We start from the raw sequence: 27,903 nt of genomic DNA, 5'->3' as shown, positions 1-27,903 counted from the left end.
TTTTGTGGAAGGAGGCTTTTTGCCCCAACCTACTTATCTATCTAAGCTGATCCCATTTGCCAGTGTTTGCCCAAATCCCTTGAAACCTTTCCTATCCATGTACTTGCCTCAACACGTTTTGAACGTGGCAATTTTTCCACCTCTATGTGTCTTGTTCCACAGAGCCATCACTTTGTGAGAAGGTGCTCCTCAGATCTCTTTTAAATCTTTCCCCTCTCACCCTTGTGATTTTACATGCCACATTAAGATCACCCGTCAACTTCCTACACTCCTGAGGGAAAGGTCCCAGTCTGTCCATCTTGTCCCTGTAACTTAAGTCAAGTGTATTGTCATCTGATTGCATGAGTACAACCTTACAAAACAGCGTTCTCCAGTCCTCAGTGCAAAACACACAGACACATAACCAGACATAATACATGTACTGACAGACAATACATATGCTGATTAAGTATTCATATATTTAAAAAATATTGTTTCATAAATGTGATAGTCTTGGATAGTTTTAGTGTGACCAGTTCCTTTGATAATTCAACATTCTCACTGTCTAATGGAAGAAGCTGTTCCTCAGCCTGGTGGTGCTGGCTCTGATCCTCTGTATCTCTTACCCTATGGGAGCAGTTAAAAGATGGTGTGTGCAGGATAGAAGGGGTCCTCAATTGATTTTGTGCACCCTGTTCAGACAACGACCCTAGTAGATCACATCAATTGGGGGGGGGGGGGGGGGGAAGGGAGACTCCAGTGATCCTCTCTGCCACTTTTGTGGTCCTGTGGATTGACCTCCATTCCATTTCTCTGCAGCAACTGTACCACACTGTGATGCAGTCGGGCAGGACACTCTCAATAGAAGGTTGACACAATGGTGGCTGATAGCCTTGCCCACTTCAGTCTTCTCAGGAAGTGCAGTTGCTATTGCGCCTTCCTGACAAGTGAGGAGATGTTGAGTGTCCATGATAGATCACTAGTTAAGTGAACTCCAAGGAACCTGGTGCTCTCCAATTTAGAAATATTGATGTGTAGTGGAGGGTGGCCACTCCTGTCCTCTTGAAGTCCATGATCATCTCCTTTGTCTTGTCCACGATGAGGCCCTCCAGTCCCAGCCACATCCTCGTGAATCTTTTCCGCACCTTTTCCAGCTTAATAAGATCTTTCCTATCAATGGGAAGCACAATGATCTCACCCACATCTTTCACAGTGTAACTGATGCACCATCACTCACTCAACTGTTTGGTTGTTCTGCACTGAGTTGCAGGGGGCTGTGGAACAGTCACCTTTATACAGGAGCCTGTGGGGAGGGTCACAGGTACAACTGGCCAATAGGTGAGCATGACCAGATAATTATACATTGCAGTAATTTACCACATTCACCCCTTGTTTTTAAAAAAATTCCTGTGGAGTGAAGTGGAACTTACAAAGTTACAAGTTTACAATTTGAAACTCATAAGTTTAGCCTTTCAGGTGGTCTGGTCTCTCGCTGGGACCGTCGTAGAACTGGTTGCGGCTGCGATGCAGCAGCGGAGTCCTGGATGGTGTCGGGCCCCTGTTCATATTGTGCTGGTGGGTGGGCACCTTGCCTGGTGTATTCTCCCTTGGGATGGAGGCAGGATACCGGAGGTCAGGTGCATCGTGTGCGTTCAATGGTGAGGAGGGTTGGGGTGATTAGCAGCAGACTCCAGGGCCCCCGAGGGAGCCAAGTTCCTGATGGAAACAGTGTCCATGTCCATCTGGATATGCATATTGGGGGTTGGCATGGAGGAGGTGGACCTTTTTGACCAATGGGTCAGACTTATGGTTCCTCACATGCTCCTGTCCGGAGCAGGACGGGCCCTGAGGACGTCAGCCATGTTGATAATGTGGTCCCTGTTGCATATTTCCTGGGGAAGGAAAACATATATTCATGTGGTGTAGCATTAGTGGCGGTGTACAGCAGGGAACTGGTAGAGTCGAGGGCCTCCAGGAGAACCTCCTCCCAGCGGGAGACTGGGAAGTCTTTGGACTGCAAGGCCAAGAGGACTACCTGCCAGACCTTAGCATTCTCCCTCTCCACTTGCCTATTACCCTGTGGATTGTAACTAGTGTTCCTACATGTGGCAATGCCTTTGGCCAACAGGTACTGGCACAGCTCATCACTCATAAAGGAAGGCCCCCGGTCACTGTGGATACAACTGGGGAAGCCAAATAAAGTGAAAAGGCTGCACAGGGGTGGCTGTGGCCGCAGTCATGTCCGAGCAGGGGATGGCAAATGGAAAATGGAAATATTTGTCGATGAGGTTAAGGAAGCAAATGTTACAGTTGATGGAGGGCAGGGGTCCTTTAAAGTTGACACTGAGTCACTCGAAGGGGGGAGTGGCTTTGATTAGTTGTACCGTGTCTGGCCGGTAGATTGAAGTCAGCAGAAACCTGACAGTTCTTTGTCATGGTCTTGATCTCGTCAATGGAGTACAGCAGGTTGCGAGCTTTAGCAAAGTGAAAAAACCTGGTGATCCCAGGGTGATAGAGATCATTATGGAGGTTTTGCAGTTGGTTGATCTGGGCGCTGGCACAAGTCCCATGGGATAGGGCGTCTGATAGCTCATCAAGTTTCCCTGGCCAGTACAGGATGTTTTAGTTTTAGGTTGATAATTCTATTCTCCACTCTGTATTTTATTGTTTTTGTATTTGCCCCACTGTTGATTGTTGAACATGAATGCTACAGCGTGATGATTGGTCAGCAAGGTGAATCTCTTACCAGCCAGGTAATGGCGCCAGAGTCACAGTGCCTCAACAATGTGTTGGGCCTCTTTTTCAACTGAGGAATGTTGAAACTCAGAGCCCTGCAGGGTGCGTGAAAAGAATACGACTGGCCTGCCAGACTGATTAAGGGTGGCTGCCAGGGCGAAGTCTGACACATTGCTTTCCACTTTAAAAGGGGTGGATTCGTCCACAGTATGTATTGAGGTGATATCAGACTTGATGCAATTGAAGGTTATACAAGCCTCCTCCATCAGAGGGAAGGATGTAGATTTAATAAGAGAGCGGGCCTTGTCTGCATAATTGGGGACTCACTGAGCATAATAGGAGAAAAACCCAAGGCACCTCTTCAGGGCCTTGAGGCTGTTGGAAGGGAAAGCTCCAAGAGTGGTCACATGCAGTCTGAGTCCAGGCCAATGACATCATTCTCCACAACACAGTCAAGATTGTCACGCGAGTTGCACGGAACAGGCCCTTGGCCTTGTTGTTTGTCAGATTAAGGAGCTCGGCTGTCTCGAGAAATCTCTGGAGATTGGCATCCTGGTTCTGTAGGTTGTGGCCGCAGATGGTGATGTTATCGAGATACTGGAAAATGGCCCGCAACTCATACTGATCTATTTCCCGCTGGAAGACTGAGACACCTTTCGTGAGGCCAAAGGGGGCCTCGAATGCCGTATACTGGTGATCCTCTGGGCAGATGGGTGACTGATGATATGCTGACTTTAGGTCGATGGTCGAAAAGACCCAATACTGGGCAATTTGGTTGAATACATCGGTGATTCGCGGAAGGGGGTGTGCGTCTAATTGAGTGTATCTACTGGTAGTTCCTCACTACCACTACTAATGCTCTCCAAGGTTTATTGCTGACTTCAATAACCCCTTCCTTAAGTAGGCACTGTACCTCTGCCTGGATGAAGGCCCTGTCCCTGGTGCTGTACCGTCTGTTTTTAGTGGTGACACGTTTGCATTCGAGGGTGAGGTTGGCGAATAGTGACAGAGGGGAGACTCTTAAGTGTGGAGAGCCCGCAAGTCATGCATGGTGAGTGGTTTGTTTAATAGATGTGTACAGTGGGAGATTGGCTATCGAATTGCTGGATAATAACGGTGAGGGGTAGATGGGGCCAATCAAAGTCCATCATCACACTTTTAAGGTGACATTAAAAATCAAGCCCCAACAGTACAGCAGCGCAGAGCTGCGACATTACCATCAGTCTAAAGTTGTCATATTCAGTACCCCACACTGTTAAAGTCACATCAGCAACCCCAAACATCCGCTGTATAAGACTTGGATGCCAAGGAGATCTTCTGGTTCACTGACATTATCGTGAGGGAGAGGCACTGCACTGTGTCCAGATGTATAAAACTCTCCGTGCTCCCGCTATCGAACGAACAGCTTGTCATGTGACCGTTTACCTTCATGTCCATCATCGACCTGGCAAGTTGTTGTGGACTGTCCTGGTTGAGGGTGATGGAAGCTAGAGCCAGGTCATTGCACTTCGCTGCAGTAGAAGATGGCAGTGTCCAAGATTGCAGCTCCCAGGGCCCGCACACAGTGTTGCCAGATTCGGAAGATACCACCTAAGATGGCAACCTCCGCAGCCCGTATTTGACGCAACTGGGTCCAAGATGGTGGCCCCCACGGATCGCACTTGGCGCTGCTGGACCCGGGTGATGGTGGTGTTGTGGAAGAGGGCCCCCATGATCCACACGCGGTGCTGCTAGGAAGGGGTTTGGACTTGCACACTTTGTCGTAGTGGCCCTTCTTCCCACAGCTGGAACAGATTGAATCCTTCTCTGGGAAGAGTTTCCTCTGATGCTGGCCCAGGCTGCAGAAGAAGCATTTTGGATGTTCCCGGAACACCACAGCTGAGGTTGTGTCGTTACCAGAGCCAGTTAAGAGCGTCAGGAGGCTTTTGCAGAGCACTGCTGCTGTAGTATGGTCATTAGTGGGGAGGGGTGGTGGGGGGAGGTGGTGACATGTCCCAGAGGTGACCAGGGTGACCAAGAGGTGGCCACATTGTTGGTTGAGTAGGTCTTCATGTTCTGGAGAGCCATCTCCAGTGTATCTGCCAGCTCGAGTGTTCTCCACAGGCTGAGTTCCCCTTGCTCCAAAAGTCTCTGTCATATGTAATTTGACCTAGGCGTAGACGTCCAAGATCATGTCCTCTGATACTCCGCGGTGGACACGGCTTTGCATTCGCAAGCCCTGCCGAGTGGTCTAAGGCCCAAAGATATTTGGTGCTTGAGTCACTAGGAGGTGTCCAGCATAGACAATGTTTTTCTTACGCAGGTATTACCCTTTCAAGATGTCCATGGACTTCTGGTACATCGCAGTGTCCCTGATCATGGAGGACACCAGGGTGCTGACACAGGTGTGTAGTACTTGCAGTGTGTCAGTCTATGATTGCACAATGGTAGAGGAGGCCTGCTTCAAAACAGCACTCCGAATCCTGGGTGGGCCAAGGGTACCCATGGTGGGGAGGTTGGGTCAGATAGTCATGATGCTGGGGGGTGGGGGGGTGGGGCCCCTAATGGTGCCAGATCCCTGGTCGAGATAGTGTCCTCAGAGTCACTGGCGTACTTGACATAGGCGTAGTTCTGGTTGGCGTGGAGGAGGAGCATCTGCTCAACCAGCAGGTCGGATATATAGGTCTGTAAGTGTTTGTGGAGGAGCACCGGTCCCGGAGATGTGAGCCAAGCTTGGAGAGTGACCCCAGTCCTGGGGAACAAGAAAAGGCACTCGTGAGGGGTCTAATAAGTAGCCATGCACAAAAGCAACCTAATGGCATAGAGTGCCTCGGGGAGGGCCTCTTGCCAGTAGTCAACGGACTAGCCTTTGGATCTCAGGGCCAGGAGGGCTGCCTTCCAGGTCACCCCATTCTCACACTCCACATGCCTGTTGACCCTTGGGTTGTAGCTAGCTGTTCGACTAGCCACAATACCTCGTATTACCAGGTGCTGGCGCAGCTCCTCACTCATGAAACTGGACCCCCGATCACTATGGGTGAATGCCGGGTATCCAAACGTGGTGAAAATCTACTTCAAAGCTCTGATAACAGTGGCTGTGGAGGTATCAGGGCAAGGGATGGCGAAGAGAAAATGGGAGTATTTGTCTTTGAGCGAGAGGAGGTAGACATTCTTGGTCATGGAAGGCAGGGGGCCCTTAAAGTCGATGCTAAGCCTTTCGAAGGGCCAGGTGGCCTTAGTGATTTGGGCCTGTGGTGGGTGGAAGAATTTTGATTTACAATCCACACAGACCCTGTATGACTCGGTCATGGTCCAGACTTCTTGTACGGTGAAGGGGAGGTTCCGGGACTTGATGAAATGGTACAGGCATGTGACGCCTGGATGACAAAGGGTGTCGTGCAGTACCTGCAATTGGTCAGACTGCACAGTGGTGCAGGTCCGGGACAGAGCGATGGGGAGTTGTTGAATTCCCTTGTCTGTACTGGATGATGTAACTGTGCCCAGCTAAACTCTCCAGCACAAGACCTTATCATTCTTGATATGGTGCTAAACATGAAAGACACTGCTCGTTGGTTGGTGAGGAAGGTGCCTGCCTGCCAGGTTGTGGTGCCAGTGGTGAACCACTTCCACGATTACCTTGGCCTCCTTTTCAATTGCAGAGTGCCTGAGCTCAGAACTGTGGAGGTTCTTGGAGAAGGAGGCCACGGCCCCCTTGGTTGAGGAGGCATTGCACTCTACCTGAAATGGGGTGTCCACATCCATGGCATGCATCATGCCATCAGCCATGTCCTGCCTGATGTGAGCGAAAGCTGCTTGCACCTCTGGGGGTGAGGGGAAAGATGGTGGCTTGGGCCAGTGGGCAGACCTTGTCCGAAAAACGGGGGACACACTGGGAGTAATAGGAGAAAAGCCCAAGGCACCTGAGGAAGTCCTTGAGCATGTGAGGGACGGGCAGTTCCATTAGTGGGCACATGTATTCTGGGTCAGAATCAATGACACCATGTTCCACGATGTACCCCAGGATGGCGAGGTGGGTGGTGGTGAACACACACTTCTCTTTGTTGTAAGCTCTTCGGCCATCTGGAAAAATCTCTCCAGGTTGTCATCATGGTCCTGCTGGTTGTGGCTGCAGATGGTGACATTGTCCAAGAACGGGAAGATCATTCTTAGGTTGTGCAGTCCACCAAGCCGTCCATCTCCTGCTGCAACACAGAAACCCCATTAGTTACCCCAAAGGGAACCTGGCAGAACTGGTAGAGGCACCCGTCTGCCTCAAAGATGGTATACAATTTATCCCAGGTATGGATAGGGAGCTGGTGGTAGGCCGACTTTACGTCAATTGTCGAGAAAACCTTATAGCGGGTTATTTTATTGACCATGTTGGCTCTTTGGGGTAGGCATCCAATTGGGTGTCTGGCTATAGTCAATGACCATCCTCGGTTTGCTACCCCTTTTACCACTAGCACGGGCTCTCCAGGGACTGGTGCTGGGCCCTATGAAACCTTCCACCAGAAGCCGCCTCACGTCTGCCTTAGTGAAGGCCCAGTCGGCCGCACAATAGCACCTGCTCTTGGCAGTTATGGGCTTGCAGTCTTACATAAGGTAATTGAAGAGGGATGGAGGGCGTACCTCTAGTGTGGAGAGGCTGCAGGTGGACTGGGGGCGGTCGCTGGGCTCTGTGCTGTGGAGTGTGAATGAGGAAAGAGGGCCACCAAAGGCAAGTGTGAGACTTTGGAAGTGGCACTGGACGTCCAGCCCTAAGATGACTGGGGCACAAAGCTGGGACATGACCAGGAGCCTGAAACCTTGCTATGCTCTCTCCCCACCCCCCCACACTGTCAAGTGCTGGGAGCACCACGAGCTGTTTCTGGTTTGTGTTGATCACCCCAGCCTATGTTTGGATGATCGCCTCAATCGCGTGCTTCCAGATCTTGAAGCGTGTCAGGGCATCTGGGTATTGGGGGTCGATCTCTAAGCTCCTGATTGTCAGAAACTTCTCCATGGTCTCTCTTTAAATTTTTACTGGAATAAATTGTGGTGCACTGTGGTAGCAGCAAGCACAAACTCAAAAGAATGTACAACAGGCTTTATTCCCCTAAAAGTTTGACATCGTTGGTAGGCAAACTAATGCAAGGAATTCTAAGGGATAATATGTATAAATATCTGGAAAGGCAGGGATTAATCAGGGACATCCAACATGGGTTTGTGAGGGGAAAGTCATGTTTGACAAATCTTGTTGAATTTTTTGAAGAGGTGAGCAGAAATGTTGATGAAGGTAGAGCAGTTGAAGTGGTCTATTTGGATTTTAGTAAGGCTTTCGATAAGGTTCCATGTGAAAGGTTAGTGAGGAAGGTTCAGTCTCTAGGGATTAATATAGAGATAGTCAGATGGGTTCAGCAGTGGCTGGAAGATAGGCACCAGAGAGTCATGGTGGACAACTGTCTGTCAGGATGGAGGCCGATGATGAGTGGTGTGCCTCAGGGATCGGTGTTGGGTCCTTTGTTGTTCGTCATTGAATTAATGATTTGGATGGCGGGGTGGTAGATTTGGTGAGTAAATATGTGGATGATACCAAAATATGGGGAGTTGTGGACAGTGAGGAGGGTTTTCATGGACTATAGAAAGATTTGGACTGTTTGGAAAGGTGGGCTGAAAAGTGGCATATGGAGTTTAATGTAGATAAGTGTGAGGTCCTTTACTTTGGGAGGAATAACCAAAATAAGTCATATGCAGTGAAGGGGAGGGCATTGACGAATGCAGAGGAACAGAGGGATCTTGGAATAACAGTTCAGCGTTCCTTGAAGGTGGATTCCCATGTAGATAGGGTGGTGAAGAAGACTTTTGGTACGCTGGCCTTTATAAATTATAGTATAGAATATAGGAGGGGGGGGTGATGTTGAGACTGTTTAAGGCATTGGTGAGGCCAGGTTTGGAGTACTGTGTGCAGTTCTGGTCTCCAAATTATAGGAAGGATATAAATAAGGTCAAGAGGGTGCAAAGAAGGTTTACAAAAATGTTGCCTGGATTACAGTATCAAGAATACGGAGAAAGACTGAGTAGACTGGGACTTTATTCATTGGAATGTAGAAGGTTGAGAGGTGATTTGACAGGTAATTAAAATTATGAAGGGAATAGATAGAGTAGATGTGAATAGGCTCTTTCCCCTGAGGGTAGGGGAGATTGGAACAAGGGGTCATAAGCTAAGGGTTAGGATGCTTCTTCACTCAGAGAGTGGTGGCTGAGTGGAATGATCTACTGGAAGAAATAGTTGCAGCAAGGTCAATTCTGTCATTTAAGAGGAGATTAGATGAGTACATGGATGTGAGGGGTTTGGAGGGTCTTGGGCAAGGGAGTGGATAGGTGGAACTAATGGAGTTTCACGTAGATCGGTGCAGACTAGAAGGGCCAATATGGCCTGTTTCCATACTGTAAATTGTTATATGATTATAAATCTGAACACCAGTTCAAGCCTTGATGGCTTCTGTGTGACTGGCTCAGGAGGGGCCGGCTCAGGTTTATATTCAGGTCGGCTGATTGACAGTCGGCCAGATGGTGTCAGCCCCTTAGGTGGTCTTCCTGCAGGTACAGTGATTGCCCCCTGCAGTAGGCTGGTGGTCATATCACCACATTATGCTTGACCAGATAATTATGCATTACAGTGGTTTACCACAGTAACATTACGTCCCAACTCAATGCCCTGACCTATGAAGTCAAGCATGCCAAAAGCCATTTGCATCACCTTGTCTGTTTGTGTCAACACTTTCAAGGAATTATGTACCTACACCCCAAGGACTCCCTGTTTCATTGCCGTATCCTTTACTGTTATGTCCTGCCTTCATTTGGCTTACCAAAATGCATCACCTCACAGTTAACCAAGTAAAATTCCATCAGTCCTTTCTTGACCCACTTTCCCAGTTGATCTAGATCCTGTTGTAAACTTAGCCAACCATCCTCTCTTTCCACCATACCACCAATTTTGGTGTCATCAGCAAACTAACCCACGTTAACTACATGAACTTCCAAGTTGATAATATAGGTGGCAAGCAACAGTGAACATGTAGCACACCACTGGTCACAGGCTTCCAATCAGAAAATCAACCCTCCACTATGACCAAGCCAATTTAGTCTCGTAGGCCATTTTATTAGTTAAATATTGCAATATACTTTCTAAACTCTAGGTCAGTGGTTCTCAACCTTTTTCTTTCCACTCTCATTCCACTTTAAGTAATCCTTATGCCATCAGTGCTCTGTGATTAGTAAGGGATTGCTTCAGGTGGTATGTGGGTGGGAAGGGAAGGTTGAGAATCAGGGCTCTAGACCCAGTTGCTACTGAAATATTTTGCTTGAGAAAAATTGTCATTGGCTCATTTCCTTTGGAGTTATGAAACCGTGCACCTAACAAATCAATGAGGTACGATCAAAACAGTGGTTTTCAACCTTTTTTTTCCAATCGCATACCACCTTAAGCAATCCCTTACTAATCACAGAGCAGCTATGGCATAGGGAATAGTTAAAGTGGAATGGGAGTGGAAAGATACAGGTTGAGAACCACTGGTCTAGGTTACAGAAATAAACTATAAGGACTGGGAAGAGCTGTGCTTAAGGAACTCAGGACAGTGTATATTGGAGGGATTGGGTAAGAGACAAGTATCAGAGGGGCTGAGTTGTCCAAGAGAGTACATGTCCTGGGATAGTTCAAGAAGTGGGGAGGGGTGAGAATATTGGTGGAATTAAAACCAAGAATTTTAATATTGAGGCTGTGGTTAACAAGGAGTCATTGTAAATCGGATTGCAAACAAGGACAATACTTTCAATGAAGTTGGTGTATTGAAAGTGGGAAGAGTGCCAGGTAAACATTTTGGGCAACTGAAGTGAACTGGGATTCACTGGTAGTGGGTTGTGCTGATGGCTGGCCCCGCCCCCATCTGCTCACCTAAACCTAGAACCCTTCCAAAGACTACTGTGAGACCCTACCCATAGTTATGAGCTAATAAATCGTTTGTTCTCTCTCCAGTTGTGAGAGCTTTCATTCGCACTATAGCAACAATGGAGAGTTTCATAAGAGAGTGAACTGAGCCAGTGTCAGGGAATGGTAACCTCCTGGGATTGACAGTCTGGGTGGTGGGGACAGTCTCAGGGTGGAAGCTCACTCGAGATTACTCTGAAGTTGCAGACAAACCGTAGAAGGTGGGCAGGGTGGGGGATGGAATTTAAGAAGTGAGGAAGAAACCTAACGTGAAAGGTGGAGGCTCTAGCTGTCTTTGCACCTCACTGGAAGCAGCACTGAACGTGGACTAATGAAAGGAGGCAGGGCCTGAGGCATCAGCCTGCGTGTAGAATGCAGCAGGGATGATAGCGTGGGGGGACGATAGCTCATTGACAATGGAAGAGCAACCCTGCCAATGCCATCTCTCTCACCTCCTCCCTGCAGCTCAGCACAATGTTTTCCTCTAAAGTCTTAATTACCTTACCTCACAGGAGACTACAAAAACTCCAGTGCGCATCAACCCCAGCTACTCCTGTGCTATTCTGAGGCTGAAATCCATGGTGTGCTCTTCTTTGAATATTTTAATTTTTAATTTTAATGATAGAGCACGTTAAGAGGCCCAAATACACCTAATTAATCTCCAACCATACGTTTTTGAAGGATGGAAAGAAACCAGAGCACACTGAGAAAAACCACGCAGGTCACAAGAAGAATGTACAAACTCCCTACGGATAGCAGCGGATTCAAACATGGCACTAACTGCTCGACTAACCATGCCACCCAAATATTTCATTTTCATCTGCCGTCGTGGACATGAAGACCGAAACTGCAACAAACTCTGGATGTTGTTGAATAGACTGCCATGCACAATATTCAGTAAAAAACGTCATTGCCACAAAATAAATCCTGCTGGAGGAACTCTGTGGGTCAGGCAGCATCCGTGAAGGGAGATGGTCAGTCAACTCTTCGGGACAAGGTTAAAGTAGGGGTGAGATCAAGTACATTAAATGGAGGGGCAGGAAGCTGGAAGGGGCAAAGAGGTGATAAGGGTAACAGACAGAAGGCTGGGGCGGTGGAGAGATGCCCGAATAAAAAGGAGGCGACCACCTGTTTTCCCTGATTCATGACAAAGGATCAGGCCCAAAGCATTGGTTATCCTTCACTTCCTATAGCTACTGTGTATCTGCAGCATATTTGTGCTTTAGAAAAACTGATGTCAAGTCGTTGGGTTTAAGGCTGTCCAGGAGGAATATGATGTGTTTTACACTTGGCCTCGCCCTGGCAAAAGATGAGACTGAGGATGAACATATCCATGTGGGGGGAATGGTGAAAGGAATTGTAGTGATTTGCTACTGAGAATTCAAGCTTAGGTCCACAGACGGAGAGCAGTGATTCGAATACTGCACTTGTACCCATGTCGGTGAGACCGAACATAAAACTGGGCGACCACTTTGCTGAACTGCTGTGTATTTCCAGCATTTCCTGTTGCTTACAAATAGATTAAAGCAGATAAGTGTCATTCCCTGAAAGACTTGAGTGAACCACCAGATAGGTTACAACACTGACAAGCTCTCATCTGTTATCAGATTAGCAACACCTATCTTCAGATGTTATAAACCAGATTGAAAACTCACAACCAGTCCAGAGGGGACACTCACCATTCTCTGGATCGACCAACCAGCCTTTCATAAAACCATAGAGTTAGAGAGCACAGAAGCACGCCCTTTTGCCCAACTTGACCATGTTGACTAAGCTTGTCCCATTTTTGGCATGTATCTCTCAAATCTGTCATTCCTGTGTGACTTTTAATAAATACTTCATACCACCTCCAGCATTTTCTCTGGCAGCTCATTCCAAACCCTCACCATCCTCTGTGTGAAGAAGGTGCCCCTCTGGTCCCTTTTAAATCTTTCCCTTCTCACCTTAAATCCATATCCCTTATTTTGTACTACCCAAGCCTTGGAAAAAGATAATGATGATTTGCCTCATCCTTGACCCTCATGGTTTTATAAACCTCTATAAAGTCTCCTCTCAGCCTCCTTTTTTAATAAAAATAGTTTTTATTCAAAATAAATTATTTACAAAAATGAAAACTATTCAATGTCTTTTCACACCCAGAGTGCAAATCATATCTATACATTCCCATCAATGTACATTGCTACATTTGTTCTATAAATACACCATTACCACCCCATGGTACCATATAACCATATAACAATTACAGCACAGAAACAGGCCATCTCAGCCCTTCTAGTCCCCACCGAACCAAGTACACTCCTCTAGACCCACCTTGCTGGACCTCATCCATAACCCTCCATTCCCCTCCCATCCAGATACCTGTCTAATTTTTCCTTGTTGTTTCAGCCCACCCACCTCTGTTGTTTGAAGGGATCCCGCTTGGTCTCAGCCCCACAATGCCCAGTAATGGAAGGACTCTAGACTGTGGTCCTTTCCCACAACTCCCTCGCTTTGGCTGCTCCAAGCCTCAGTGCATCCCTCAGGACGACCTCCTGCAGCCTGGAATGTACCAATCGGCAGCATTCCCTCACTGATATCTCCAACAGGTTTTGGGCTGACTAAAGTGCATGTTTTACTGAGTTGACAGTCTTCCAGCAGTCCTAATGGCCCTTCAGCCTCCTACACTCCAGGGAGAAAAGTCCTAGCCTATCTAACCTCTCCTCATGTCATGTGAATCTTCTTCTCACAACAAGGTAACAGTTAAGGCATGTCTAAGTGGGGAAAGAATTGGAGGTGGTTGGAAAATATTATCAGTCCCTTCCTGAGTGACAGTTTTGTGAACTTTGTTTTCTAGTGGTGTTCCCTCTGCTCCAGCATGCCTGAAGAGAAGGACTGTGATTTGGAGTGTGCCGTCTGCTTCACCACGTACAACAATGTCTTCAGAGCCCCCAAGCAGCTGGTCTGTGGTCACACCTTCTGCCTCGAATGCTTGGCCCGAATGAACATGAAGTCACAGGTGGCTGAAGCTATCCAGTGCCCCTTATGTCGCAAGCTGACCCCGGTCCCCAAGGAAGGACTGCCAAAACTGGGCAATGATTCGACTGTCCTGTCCTGCCTCCCCGAGGCAATGCAGAAGATCTACAGTGTTCGCTTCAACCGGGGAAAAGGCCGGCTCTTTGTGAAGAAGGAGCCAGAGTCTCAGAAGAAGGGAAAGAAGAAGGTCTTTGCTAGCTCAGTGAGTCAGAGTCTGGATGTGGGTCACCCATCGGAACCAGATAATCAAAGGGAGCCATGGGAGAGGAGATGGTGCTGCGCTCACAAGACTTATGTTACAATAGTTATTGTTATTATGGTCACTGTGTGTGTTCTCATCAGTTCAATTTGGGTGTTTGTTGTCCACTAGCAATGAAATACCTGCACAAGTGTCACTAGCACCAACTAATGGGATGAAATTGAGCAGAACTAGGAACTGCAAGGAATTTAAAGTTCATGGTGGAGGTTTTTCATGCTCACATTTGCTGTAACCTAACTGGAAGCCTGTATTTAATTCTATTATGAAACACCACCAGCCTACTCTGTTTAATTTTAGCCTGATTAAACAAATCACATAGAAGCTGTTCACCTCTGAGATGTCCACTCTTCCAGTTATCTAAATCAATCATTCACATTGCAGCATAATTAAAGGGGCCACAGACTGAAATCATAAAGTATTTTCTATATTTTTTTATGTAGTTCGTTGGAGAGAAGTGCGGAAGAAACCAACTAGACCATTACTTCGCAAGGAAGGGGGTCCATAAACTAAGGGGGCCACAGCCAAAAAATAAGTTGAGAATGGCTGATCTAAATTGCTCTTCTCGTGATAATGAGCTGCCTTCGCAAGGTTATGGAAAAGCCATGATGTCGAAATAGAGTAGTGCCTATTATATATTCACACTTTCGTAGAATTCAATACAAAAAGGAATGGTTTCCAAACTAATTTTATACCCTTGCTCCATGTATTCTCCAACCTAAGTTGATATCCATTGTGATGTAAGTCAAACAAAGTGTAATGTTCAGCATAAAATGGAGTAATGTCAAATTTGTAAAATTATTCCACATAATGTTGGGTCCAAAACAAATACCATTGTGAGAAACATCAAGAATTGTCCAGCTTACAAACAACACACCACAACACAATCCTGATCCCAGTATGAAGGACAACAAGGGCAACCAACAGAAACAGAAACCAGTACCCAGCATGGAAATAACATTAAAAATGTGTCGTCCAGCACTGAATTACTGTCTAACACAATGGTTCTCAACCTTTTTTTTTCCACTCACATACCACTTGAAGTAATCCCTATGCCATGGGTGCTCTGTGATTAGTAAAGGATTGCTTCAGGTGGTATGTGAGTGGAAAGGGAAGGTTGAGAATCGCTGCTCCAGACCCAATTGTTACTGAAATACTTTGCTTGAGAAAAATTGTCATTGGCCCATTTCCTTTGGAGTTATGAAACTGCACATAATGAGTCAATTAGGTACGATTAAGACAGTGGTTTTCAACCTTTTTTCTTTTCACCCACATCCCACCTTAAGCAATCCATTACTAATTACAGAGCACCTATAGACTAGGGAATACATAAAGTGGTATGTGAGTGGAAAGAAAAAGGTTGAGAAGCACTGGCTCTAGCACAATGTCATACCCAACACAAATTACTTTCAAATTGAATGATTTTCCAGTGTGTTTTATTGTTCAAAATAAAAATGTATAAGAACATATGAGTTTGGAGCAGGAGTGAGTCATCCAGCCCTTTGAACCACCTCTGCCATTCAACTTGACTGATCTTTATCCACAGTGTCTTTTCCCTGCGTTATCCCCAAATCCCTTCATTTTGTTTATTTGCCAAATCATGTCGATTTCTGTTTTGGATAAACTCAATAACTGAGCACCCACAGCTCGACAGAAAATTCCAAAGGCTCACCCCTGTCTGGCCATAGACATTTCTCCTCTAGAGCCAGCACATAGAAGCAACTGTGAAAAAGGTGTATACTTTCTGAGGAGATTTGGCAGTGTCATCAGATACTCTATCAAACCTCTACAGGTGTACTGTGGAAAGTATACATCGTGGTCTGGTTTGGTAACTTAGATGCCCTGGAATACAGAAGTGGCAAACACAACCAAAACCATCACAGGCACCAACCTCCCATCCAATGAAAACATCTATATGAGGAGCTGCCTCAACAAGATAGCCAACATCATAATGGACCCCATTCACCCTGGTCACAACTGCTTCTCACTGCTACATTTAGGTAAAGGGTACAAAAGCCTTAAGTCCAACACCTCTAGGTTCAAGAACAGTTTTAATGCAACAGATATCAGGCTTTTGAACCTCTCAGAACTACCCTAACCCTGATCATAAATTACTCCAGGACAACCAAAAGTTCAGTCTGTGCTATTGAAATATCACCTGTTTTTTTGAGAACTTTCTGCAACAGTGAATATTTATCTCTATTCTTTTATATTTGTTATCTCTTTTACTATTTTGGCATATACTATTGTAGTTGTGTATTTTACGTACCTGTATGGCTGCAGGAAGTAAGAATTGTGGTGCATCTGTATATTGTACATATATATGATGATAATTTGTATTATTCATTACTTCTTAATGGCCTATTCCTTATTCTGAAATTCTAACTCTTGGTTCTAGAGTCATCCTTCCTGCATTCAGCTTGTCAAGAATTTTGTAAGTTTCACTGAGATCTTTTCTCATTTACCTAAACTCCAGAGATTACAGACCCAATCTCAGTCACCTAAACTCCAGGGATTATAGGCCCAGTCTCAGTCACCTAAACTCCAGGGATTACAGGCCCAATTTCAGTCACCTAAATGCCAGGGATTACAGACCCAATCTCAGTCACCTAAACTTCAGGGATTACAGGCCCAATCTCAGTCACCTAAACTCCAAATGGACAGGGTCAGAAAGAGCACCATGTACTAGTCACCGAAAAATGGGGGCAAGGGTGTACCCACCTGGCGCTTATCCTGATGACCACCTTTGTGTGTGGCTGCATCAAACTGTGATTGGAACAAAGGTATGAGGGCACCAAGTGCTGCTACGTGCTGAGGTTTTACCTGACCTGGGTGTTCCGAAGGATTGGTCTGGCCCCATTGCCTCGCAATGTCCCAGCTAGCAGGACTGTGCTGCATTACCTATCCTTCGTGGAAAAGTCTTTCCAGGACAACACCTTCAACCACAAGGCCGTTAGGCAGTGGTCAGCGCAGAATGTCCTGCAGAAACTGAGAGAGGAGGACTCGATGGATCCAATGGGATGGTTCCCCGAGCAGACCATCCAGGTCATCTGGCAGAAGGTCTCATTGGCAGGGCTCACTAACAAGTACCAGAACTTGGCCTGGATGCTGGTGAGAGGAGCCCTCTTAGTGAGATCCTTCCTCCATGACCGGAACATCAGCCTCAACACACGCTGTCCTCAGGACAGCTGCAATTGAGTGAAGACCATCACCCACCTCTTTACTGAATGCAGATTCACAAGGAGGGAGTGGAGAAGGATGCAGGGGGCTCTGTCATGGTTCATCCCTAATGACAGCATGACAGAGAACTCCCTGATTTACAGACTGTTCCCAGGCCCACACTCTGAGTCCAACATCCGGAACTGCTAGAAGACCAACTTGGTGAAGGACACCATTTGGTCAGCCCAAAACCTATTGGTCTTTCAGTACACTGAGATGATGATCAGGGAATGCTGCCGAATGGTACCTTCCAGGTTGCAGGACTACGTGCTGAGGGATGCACCGAGGCTTGGTGCAGCCAATGTGAGGGCACTGTGGGGAAGCAGTACAGTTTAGAGTCCCTTCCCACCCCCCCCCCCCCCAATTACCAGGCTCTGAGGGGCTGATACTAAGGGGAAGTCCCTTAAATCAACAGAGAGGGGGAAAACAACAAGGTGTCACAGGAGTGGTAATGGAGCATTAAGGGAGAAGGTAAAATGTAAAATGTACCATGATGAGATGATTATCACCATGTAAAAGTTATTTGAATAGTTTTATTTTTTCCTGTATTGTAAATAATTTACGTGAAATGATGGAAATGGTGAATGTACATCCTTGAATTGTTTCTTTCCTGTATTGTATATAAATTATTATGAATTTATCATGAATAAAGTATATTTTTCAAAAAAGTTTCTATAAGATCCCCTCCAATTTTTTTTAAATTCCAGTGAACACAGTCCCAAGCAACTCAATCTCTCCTCATAGGCCAACCCCTTCATTTATGGAATTATTCTGGTGAACTTCCTCTGCACTGCCTCCAAAGCCAGAACATAAGGAGACCAGAACCACACACAGTACTCCAGACACGGCCTCACCAGTACCTTGTACAGTTGCATCATGACCTCCCTCTGACAATGAGGCCTTCATTCCATTTTCCTTCCTTTTTTTTGAATATTTTATTTAATCAACAAATGTAAGACCATAATAAACAAGCAATAAGTCACCATAATGCAATGTTAACAAATATATACTGAAAGTATATATTAAAAAAACGAAAAACAAAAATAACTCTAAACATTCCCTCTCCCCCCCACCCCCAAAAAACCTAATCTAATCCCATAACTAAGATACATAATATCGTTACTGCATAATAATTAATTTGGATTGCATCAGATGACACTCAAGGATCCCAAAAATACTGTAAAATTGTTAAACTTCACTGGTCAGGAGATTTTTAAAAAAAGAATTATAATTTTAACCTCATAATTCTAACATATGGGCTCCAAATTTGAAGAAATAAGGAATATTTACCCCTTAAATTATTAGTGATTACAAATTTTAATTGAGAATCTGACAATAATTATTTAAGAGTAACACTTTCAAAATTTCCTAACAACAATAATTCAGGATTTAATGGAAAAATCACTCCAGTGATTCGTTGCAAAAATATACTAACAGAACCCCCCCCTACCAAAAAAAAATTAACCTTCAAACAGGACCATGTGGAATGAAAAAAAGTTCCAATTTCCATTCCATATCTAAAACATTAATCTGGTAAATTCAATCTCCATCTATTCAGTTTCTGAGGTGTGATACACAATTGAGGTGAAAAATTATAGTGAAGTAATCTATTATCTTACATTAATAGTTTCAGACATAACTTCTTTGCATAGATTTTGCCAATTCTGCTGATCTATTGTTGTGTCGAGATCTTGTTCCCCCCTTTCTTTTGAATTAAACAAACCTACTTTAGATGTTTGTTCTTGTAACAAAATATATGCAATCGAAATAAATTTTTAGTCATTTAATCAACTATAATTTGCTCCAAATTTGAAAGATTTAAAACCATTTCTGATCCCAATTTCTCTCTTAAATAAGCTCTCGATTGAAAATAACAAAATAACGTATTGTGAGGAATATCATATTTAATTATTAATTGATGAAAAGATGTCAATCTATCACAATCTGCCAGTTTTGAAATTCCCCTATTATTCCATATATTTTTTCAAAAGTTATCTTTTGAAAAAATTAAAAAGGATTGATTAATGACATTTTTAACAAAGATTTCCATCAATTTGTAAGTTAACATTAAGCAAATGTTTTAATATTGGAGCATCTTTATCTGTTGTTATAAATTTTGGTTTCTATTAATAAATAAACTCCTCTGGTATAATTTTTCCTATTTTGTCCACTCAAGATGGTTTAGTTTTTACAAACAGGGAGATTAAATATCTTAATTGTGCTGCCTTACAATAAATTTTAAAGTTAGGAAGTTGTAGTTCCCCTTGTTCATATTTCCATGTTAACTTTTCTAATGACTTCCTCACCATTTTTCCTTTCAGATAAATTTCCTAACTTGTTTATTTAAAACTTGAAAAAAAATTTGGGGTATAGATATAGGTAAAATTTGAAATAAGTATTAAATTCTTGGAAAAATATAATTAACTCTCCCAATTAACATAATAGGCAAATTTACCCATCTCTTTAAAGCTTCATCTATCTTTTTAAATATCAGAATATAATTTAATTTTTCAAATTACTATCAATACTAATAACTAAATATTTCATTTTGTCTGTCCATTCGATTATTCTTGTCGACATTGTGAATAGTCTCCTTTTACCAATTCCATGACTTCACTTTTATCCCAATTTATTTTATATCCTGAAATTTTCCCATATTCTATCAACTGACTATAAAGTTTAGGTAATGATAATTGTGGTTGAGTTTAATAAACTAATACATGATCAGCAAATAAACTAATTGTATGTTCAGTCTGATTTACTTCAAACCCTTTCAACTGTCAGTCACCTCAAATTTTTTGTGCAAGTGGCTCTATTGCTTAAGCAATCAAAGCTGGTAATAAAGGGCACTCTTGTCTACTTCATCTAGTTAATTTAAAAGATTAAAAGATATCTGTCCATTTGTTATTACCTTAGCTTTAGGATTTCTACATAGTGCCTTAATCCAGTTTATAAAATTTACACCAAAGCCAAATTTACTTAAAACCTTAAATAAAAAGTCCCATTCTAACCTGTCAAAAGTCTCTTCTGCATCTAAACACTCAAATCTTCTTTCTTCTGCACCAAATGGATTATACTTAATAACCTTTCTATATTTTCTGAAGTTTGTCTATTTTTAACAAATCCTGTCTGATTCATATTTATTAATTCAGGAAGATAATCATTAATCCTATTCACTAATACTTTTGCTATAATTTTACAGTCAACATTTAATAATGATATGGATCTGTATGAAGTAGGTTTTAATGGGTCATTATCTTTTTAAGGAATAACTGTAATTATCACTCTGGAAAAAGCTTCTGGAAGATAATGCTGTTCAAAAGCTTGTTCTATTACTTTCATAAATAATGGAACAATGTCTTTATAAAATTTAACTGGGAATACATCTTCTCCTGGAGATTTATTATTTTGTAAACTTCTTAGTGCATCATAAACCTTTTGTTAAGTAAAAGGACTAAAAACAAACATTAGGGTTAGGGTTAATGTTATAATGTTATAATATTAACATACCAAACAGAGAAAATAATAATAAGCAAAAATACTATGAATTAGGGGAACGTTCACATAAAGTCTTAGCTTGGCAATTAAAAGTGGAACAATCTTCTAGAACAGTTAATACAACAGAATAACAATGTTTCAGCCCACGAGTCTATGCCACCCAATAAACCTACATACTCATGGGCCAAAATGTATGCACTTGTCCAGAAACTTCTCTGTCTCCTTCTCGTAACCCTTATCACCCACTAACCTTTGTACAGGCAAGATATGTGGACCCTTTACATGATCCTCACATCCAAATCATTGATAAAGATTGAAAATATCTCAGATCCCTGAGATATTCTAATGGAATCAACTCTGAAGTCAAAATGTTCTCTCTGTTTCTGACCCTTAACTAATACCATTCTGTACTAATTTATTCTCTTGATTTTTGTTTAAAAATCTCTTCTGTGACACTTTTTTGGAAGGACTAAAAGTCCAAATATACTACATTCCCCTTTTCTATTCTGCATTACCCCTCAAAAAATCTCCAATGCATTTGTTAAACATGGGTTTCCCATTAATAAATCAAGGTTACTCCTTACATTTCCATGGTATTTTTAATTGCCAACAATCCATTTTGAATATACTTAGCACAGACCTCCACAGCTTTCCCTCTGGAGGAAGAAGTTTGTTTTAACTGAAAGGCCATCCATTGTTTGAGGTCATGACCAGAGGATTGGCCAACAAAAGCACCATCCTTTGATCAACCCTACTGAGCCATGAATAAATTTAGTAATTTCAAATGGATCACCTTTCTCCCTTGCCAAGTCACTAGTATTGGCCGAACTACTTCCTCTGGTGTTTAGAAGAATAAAAGGATGGTGAATCTCCAGAATTCTTTGCCCCAGAAAGTCATGGAGGCTGGATTATTGGAGTGTTCAAAAGAGGAGCAGATGCATTTTTGAAAGATTGAGGAATTAAGGGCTTTAAGGAACTGGTACAGAAGAGATGGGCCTTGAGGCATATCAGCCATGGTTACGTTGAATGATGGAAGAGACAGGGTGACCTACACCTGCTCCTGTTTGCTTGTGTTTTCTGCCTTCTCCTCATCACCAAGCCAGCCATCCCAGGATTGAATGTGCTAAATATCCACTGCACTCCCTCTAGCACAACATCACAGGAGCATTCTCACCATTGCTGTCTATCATTGAAGCAAAACATCTCCATTCTTGTATTCAAAGTCTTTGGCAACATACTATTATCTTGGTGTTGACTTTTGGTAGGCCTTTTCACACTGCCAAATCTAGGTGATCCTCCTAGGACCTGTGTAAAGTTTCCAGGAAAGGCTGCACCTCCCGGCCCTTTCACATCGCAGTCTTACTTACTTGCAAAATCAGCAACCAGGCATTTTAAGGGGGGAGGGGTTCCACCCCCAATGATGACATCACAAATAATGCATTATGCACTCACAGGAAGTCCCACAAGGAATCCCCTCACTCCAAGTCTGCGGCAATACCTCTGCTGTCAGTTTAAATGTAGCATTGTATATTTTGTTTCATGAAAAATGCCTCATGTTTTATGGAAAGTGCTGATTTATGTTCATATTTGTGAAAATTTATCTCCAGTGGACAAAGCTTAACTTGGATCTTTATTGAAATGATCAAAAGCGCAAGTCATCTGTGTGGATGGACCTCAAACCACAATGAGATTGGAGACATTGCCCTGACGATTGTAAACATTTATAGTTTAAGGTTCATCTTGTTGCTTTTGTTTCCGATCTGTCACTATGTGGCAACTGGGTTTAATCGAAATATACCACAGAAATCATGCAGTCAACTTAATTTATTTAACCAGCACCATTTAAGTTAAAGTTAATTCTTTAATTTTAAATCATGTGTAGTAAGGATTCTACTAAACTAATGACATAATCAAGAAATTTAAAGTTTGCTTCTTTAAGAATAAAGGAGGATGAATTATTTCTGGCAATTTGTGTGCAATTTTCTCATTTGTCCACGGCCACATAAACTTGTCAGTCAGTCAGTCAGTCAGTCAATCAGTCAGGGGTTTCATGTGAAGTATGCATGCAGGCACTTTAAAAAAAAAATTTTCACACTATGAACCATATTAACCAAAATACACACAAACATTTCCCTCTTGAATATACACAGTGTCATTTTCTCCCCTTTTTCCCCTCTCCCTTCCCTCTCCCTTCCCTCCCTCCTTCCCACCCCCTCCAAACCCAATAAACGTTCAACATATACAATAAACCCATTAAACAATGTCATCACACAATGAAAATAAACAAGAAAATTGTGTCATCTACTTTTACACACTGAGTCAGTTCATTTCGTCTTCTTCTCATTCTATCATTTTAGGGGGTGGAGGTCCACGGTAGGCCTTCTCTGTTGTGTTCCATGTACGGTTCCCAAATTTGTTCGAATAACGTGACTTTATTTTTTAAATTATATGTTATTTTTTCCAATGGAATACATTTATTCATTTCCATGTACCATTGCTGTACTCTCAGGCTCTCTTCTGATTTCCAAGTTGACATTATATAATTTTTTGCTACAGCTAAGGTTATCATAATAAATCTTTTTTTTTGTGCTTCATCCAGTTTGAGGCCTAATTTTTTACTTCTTATATTACTCAGAAGAAAGATCTCTGGATTTTTTGGTATGTTGCTTTTTGTGATTTTATTTAATACCTGATTTAGATCTTCCCAAAACTTTTCCACTTTCTCACATGCCCAAATTGCATGCACTGTTGTTCCCGTTTCCTTCGTACAGTGAAAACATCTATCTGATAATGTTGGATCCCATTTATTTAACTTTTGGGACATGATATATAGCCTGTGTAACCAATTATATTGTATCATGAGTAACCTCATGTTCATTGTACTTCTCATAGTTCCGGAGCATAGCTTTTGCCATATTTCATTTTTTATCTTTATGTTTTGATCTTGTTCCCACTTTTGTTTGGGTTTACAGCTTATTTCATCATTTTCTTTCTCTTGTAGTTTGATGTACATGTTTGTTATAAATCTTTTAATTATCATTGTGTCTGTAATCACATATTCAAAACTGTTTCCTTCTGGTGACCTCAGTCTGCTTCCCAATTTGTCCTTTAAGTAGGTTTTCAGTTGGTGGTATGCAAACATTGTACCGTGAGTTATTCCATATTTGTACTTCATTTGTTCAAATGATAATAAATTATTTCCCAAAAAACAATTTTCTATTCTTTTAATCCCTTTTCTCTCCCATTCTCTAAAGGAAAGGTTATCTATTGTGAAAGGGATTAGTTGATTTTGCATCAATAATAATTTTGGTAGTTGATAATTTGTTTTTTTCCTTTCTACGTGAATCTTCTTCCAAATGTTGAGCAGATGGTGCAGTACTGGTGAACTTCTATGTTGCACCAGCTTTTCATCCCACTTATAAAGTATATGTTCTGGTACCTTCTCCCCTATTTTATCTAGCTCTATCCTGGTCCAATCTGGTTTTTCCCTTGTTTGATAAAAATCTGATATCTAATTCTGCTGCTCTATAATAATTCTTAACGTTTGGTAGCTGCAAACCCCCTTGTTTGTACCATTCTGTTAATTTATCTAGTGCTATCCTCAGTTTCCCCCCTTTCCATAAGAATTTCCTTATTATTTTCTTTAGCTCATTGAAGAATTTCTCTGTTAAGGAAATTGGTAACTATTGAAATAGGTATTGTATCCTTGGGAAGATATTCATTTTAATGGAATTTACCCTTCCTATCAGTGTTAGTGGTAAATCTTTCCAATATTCTAAGTCATCTTGTAATTTCTTCATTAATGACTGATAATTTAATTTGTATAGGTGGCCTAGATTATTATCTAGTCTAATACCTAGGTATCGGATTGCTCGTGTTTCCTATTTAAATAATGATTCTTTTTTAAACTTTGTGAAATCCGCATTATTCATTGGCATCGCTTCACTTTTATTTGCGTTGATCTTGTACCCTGATACTTCTCCATATTCCTTCAATTTCTTATGTAATTCTTTTATTGATCATTCTGGTTCTGTTAAGTATACTATTATGTCATCTGCAAATAGACTGATTTTATATTCCTTCTTTTATTTTTATCCTTTTTATTTTATTTTCTGTTTTTATCAGTTCTGCCAATCGTTCTATTGCTAAAGCGAACAGTGACAGAGATAGTGGACATCCCTGCCTAGATGACATGCTTAATTTAAATTAGTTCGATATATATCCATTTACTGTCACTGTTGCCATTGGACCCTTATATAATGCTTTAATCCAATTAATATATTTCTCTGGTAGGTTGAACCTCTATAGTACTTTGAATAAATAATTCCATTCTACTCTGTCAAAGGCTTTCTCTGCATCTAAAGCAAACGCCACTTGTTTCCTTGTACTGCATAGATTAAGTTAATGAACTTACAGACATTGTCTGTTGTTCATCTTTTCTTAATAAATCCAGTTTGATCTAGTTTTACTATTTTTGGTACACAGTCGCCCAATCTGTTTGCTAATATGCATGCAGGCACTTGTGTCACAAAGCTTACCTGTCAAACCATTTGTTTTCACATCGCCAGAAAAAGATTAACGGATGAACTCATCCTGGCTCCGAAGCCTGGTGGATTTTGACCGGCCCTGTCCTGTGCAACCTTTTCATACCTCATGATTACGGGTTAAGTAACTGGGTAAGTTGCCTTTTATGACTTATGTACAAGGACAACATGGCCCCTCTGAACTCAACACCACCCCTCTCTCAAACATGATTTACCTATCATAAATCTGACACTCTGCCTGATCCTAAGTGGTGAAAGCACTTGTTAATGTAAATACCTTAACTTTATATGTTCGGCCCTGTTCTCACTAGCCGGCTCATGACTCCTCCCCTTTATTCCCCATAAAGGCTGTCATGCCACAACCCTGCCCCCAGTTCAAGTCCAGGTCACTGTGAACCTGTAACACCAAGAGATGCTGTCCATCTCTAGCTAATAAAAGCCTTCAGTTCCTGTACTTCAGTCTTTGGTTAATTGATTGTGCGTCACCCTATTATTATTTTCTAAGTAATTTATTACCACTTTCTAATAACAGATACTAGCAGTTTCCCAACTAATAATACCAAAGGAACATGCCTACAAACTTGAACATAGAACAATACAGCACAAGAACAGGATCTTTGGCTCATATGTTTGTGCTGAACATGATGTACAAATCAATCTAAAATTCTGCTGCTTGCACTTCCCTCCATCCTCTTCATAGTCAGCTAAAAGTTTTGTAAACTCTACTATTGTAACTATCTCTACCACTACCCCTCGAAGCTCATTCCAGGCATTCACCATTGTCTGTGCAAAAGGTTTGCCCAGAACATCTCCCTTGAACATCCTCCCCTCTCAACTTAAACGGATATCTTCTGGTCTGTGACGCTTTTACCCTGGGGAAAGAATTCTGACTGTCCACCCAATCAATGCCTTTCTTCATTTTATATACTTCCATCAGGTGACCCCCCTCAGCCTCCGATGATCCATAGAAAACAATGCAAGTTTTAAATTTAGACAAACAGGACAGTAATAGGCCCTTCTGGCCCACGAGACTGTGCCACATAAATATCCCAATTAACCTACAAGCCCTGCTTGGTTTGAAGGATGGAAGGAAAGCGGACCACCCGGAAGAAACCTATGCAGACGGTGCCGGATTCAAATCCAGTTTGCTAGTGCTGTAACAGCATTACATTAACTGTTACACTAACCGTACCATCTGACCTTTTTTGTCCAACCTCTTCCCATAATTCATACTTTCTGAGCCAGGTAACATCCTGGTAAACCTCTTCTGTACCTTTCCAAACCTCCCCATACTGGAGTGACCAGAATTGTACAGAGTTCTCCAAATGCAGCCTGGCCAAAGTTTTACATGCTTTTTGTATTCTGCCTTCCATCTTTCTTATATTGTGGAGATACATTTGCTATATTCAAATCTGGACAACTGTTTGAAAATCTCTAGGATACTGGAAGATGACAACCAGTGTATCTACTGTCTCCATCTTCACCTCTTTCACCATCATGGGATGCAGGTCTCCAGGTCCTGGGAATTAAAAGTTCAAAGTTCAAATTTATTTTCATTACGTAAAGCCCTGAGATTCTTTTCCCTGCGGGCCAGGCAAAATTTCTAATACTGGAAGTTCAAACTGTAGACCAGGAAAGAAATGCAAACAAAAGAAAGAACTGTAAACAAACTGACTGTGCAAATACATGAGTATAAATATTCAGTAATAAATAACATGCAAAGTCTCTGTTAGAGTTTGTTGCTTGAAGTCTGATGGTGGAGGGGTGGCAGCTGTTTCTGAACCTGGAGGTGTGTGTCTTGTGACACTTCTACTTCTTTCCTGATGACAGCAGTGAAAACAGAGCGTGTGCTGGGTGCTGTGGATCTTTGATGATTGCTGCTGCTCTCCAACTGGCAGCAGCGTTCCCTGTAGATGTTCTTGATGGTGGGGAGAGTTTTGCCTGCAATGTCCTGAGCCGTGTCCAATACCTTTTGCAGAGTTTTTTGCTTTTAGCTCAGGGGCATTGGGGCCCCCATATCTCTCCCTGATGCAGCCAGTCAGCACACTTTCCACTACTCATCTTTAGTCCCATTATTTTTTCTGTTATCGTTTCTTCCCCTAGTATTAACTTTTTTGCAATCTCACAGCTTCTGTTTTCTGTGTCTTATTCTGTGCAGACAGATACTATTTGTTTAATTTTTCTATCATTTCCTTATTCTCCATGATATATTTTTTCAGTTTCCATATGTGAGAAGTGCATGTTAACCATGGCAACAAACAAAATGCAGGAGGAACTTGTTTGATCTTGTATTCATATGTGTGAGTTCTTAACACAACACATGGATGAAGGAAAAGGTTCTTTACTTTAAAGTTGTTATGAACAGTACCATGAGGCTGCAAGCCTCCATTACAGTGTGTGTCTCCTGCTCTGTGTCGGCCCCTGGTGAATTATGTTCTCGAATTCAAACAGTAAGGCATTGCTAGGTGCTTACAACCATGATCACTACCATTACATAACTCAGCAGGTCAGGCAGCAACCACGGAAAGTAATGTTTCGTGCTGAAAATAAAAATGGTAGGGAGAGGGGGAGGAGCACGAGTTGGCAGGTGGGAAGGAGTAGGGAAGAAATACGCAAGATGTAAGAAGCAACATATAAATGGCAACTGTTGCAATCAGTTTATTATGTCCCTTACATGTACTCTTGCATTCTGTCCTCCTGTTTCATATCAGTGT

The 27,903-nt window shown here is 42.6% G+C and overlaps 1 protein-coding gene and 1 long non-coding RNA gene across 3 annotated transcripts in view; one reads left to right on the top strand and one right to left on the bottom strand.

The window, feature by feature from the left end:
- Positions 1–17,797, top strand: part of LOC138761595 (RING finger protein 225-like) — a 35,190-nt gene extending 17,393 nt beyond the window's left edge. For both annotated transcript variants that reach the window (XM_069933974.1, XM_069933982.1), the window contains 2 exons: positions 13,494–13,874; positions 14,372–17,797. In XM_069933974.1, the coding sequence (XP_069790075.1) occupies positions 13,515–13,874; positions 14,372–14,548 (537 nt within the window). In that variant the 5' untranslated portion in view covers positions 13,494–13,514 and the 3' untranslated portion in view covers positions 14,549–17,797. The remainder of the gene's footprint in view (positions 1–13,493; positions 13,875–14,371) is intronic.
- LOC138761613 (uncharacterized) lies at positions 3,121–22,031 on the bottom strand. The gene is made up of 3 exons (XR_011356396.1): positions 21,820–22,031; positions 6,615–6,893; positions 3,121–5,446 (listed from the first exon to the last, which is right to left on the bottom strand). It is a non-coding gene; the product is annotated as an uncharacterized lncRNA (long non-coding RNA).
- Positions 22,032–27,903: the final 5,872 nt, after the last annotated feature.

This window comes from Narcine bancroftii, chromosome 1 (genome assembly GCF_036971445.1).
Source record: "Narcine bancroftii isolate sNarBan1 chromosome 1, sNarBan1.hap1, whole genome shotgun sequence".
Lineage (NCBI taxonomy): Eukaryota > Metazoa > Chordata > Chondrichthyes > Torpediniformes > Narcinidae > Narcine > Narcine bancroftii.
Note: the sequence above shows the minus strand (reverse complement) of the source record. Positions and strands in the feature narration are given on the sequence as shown.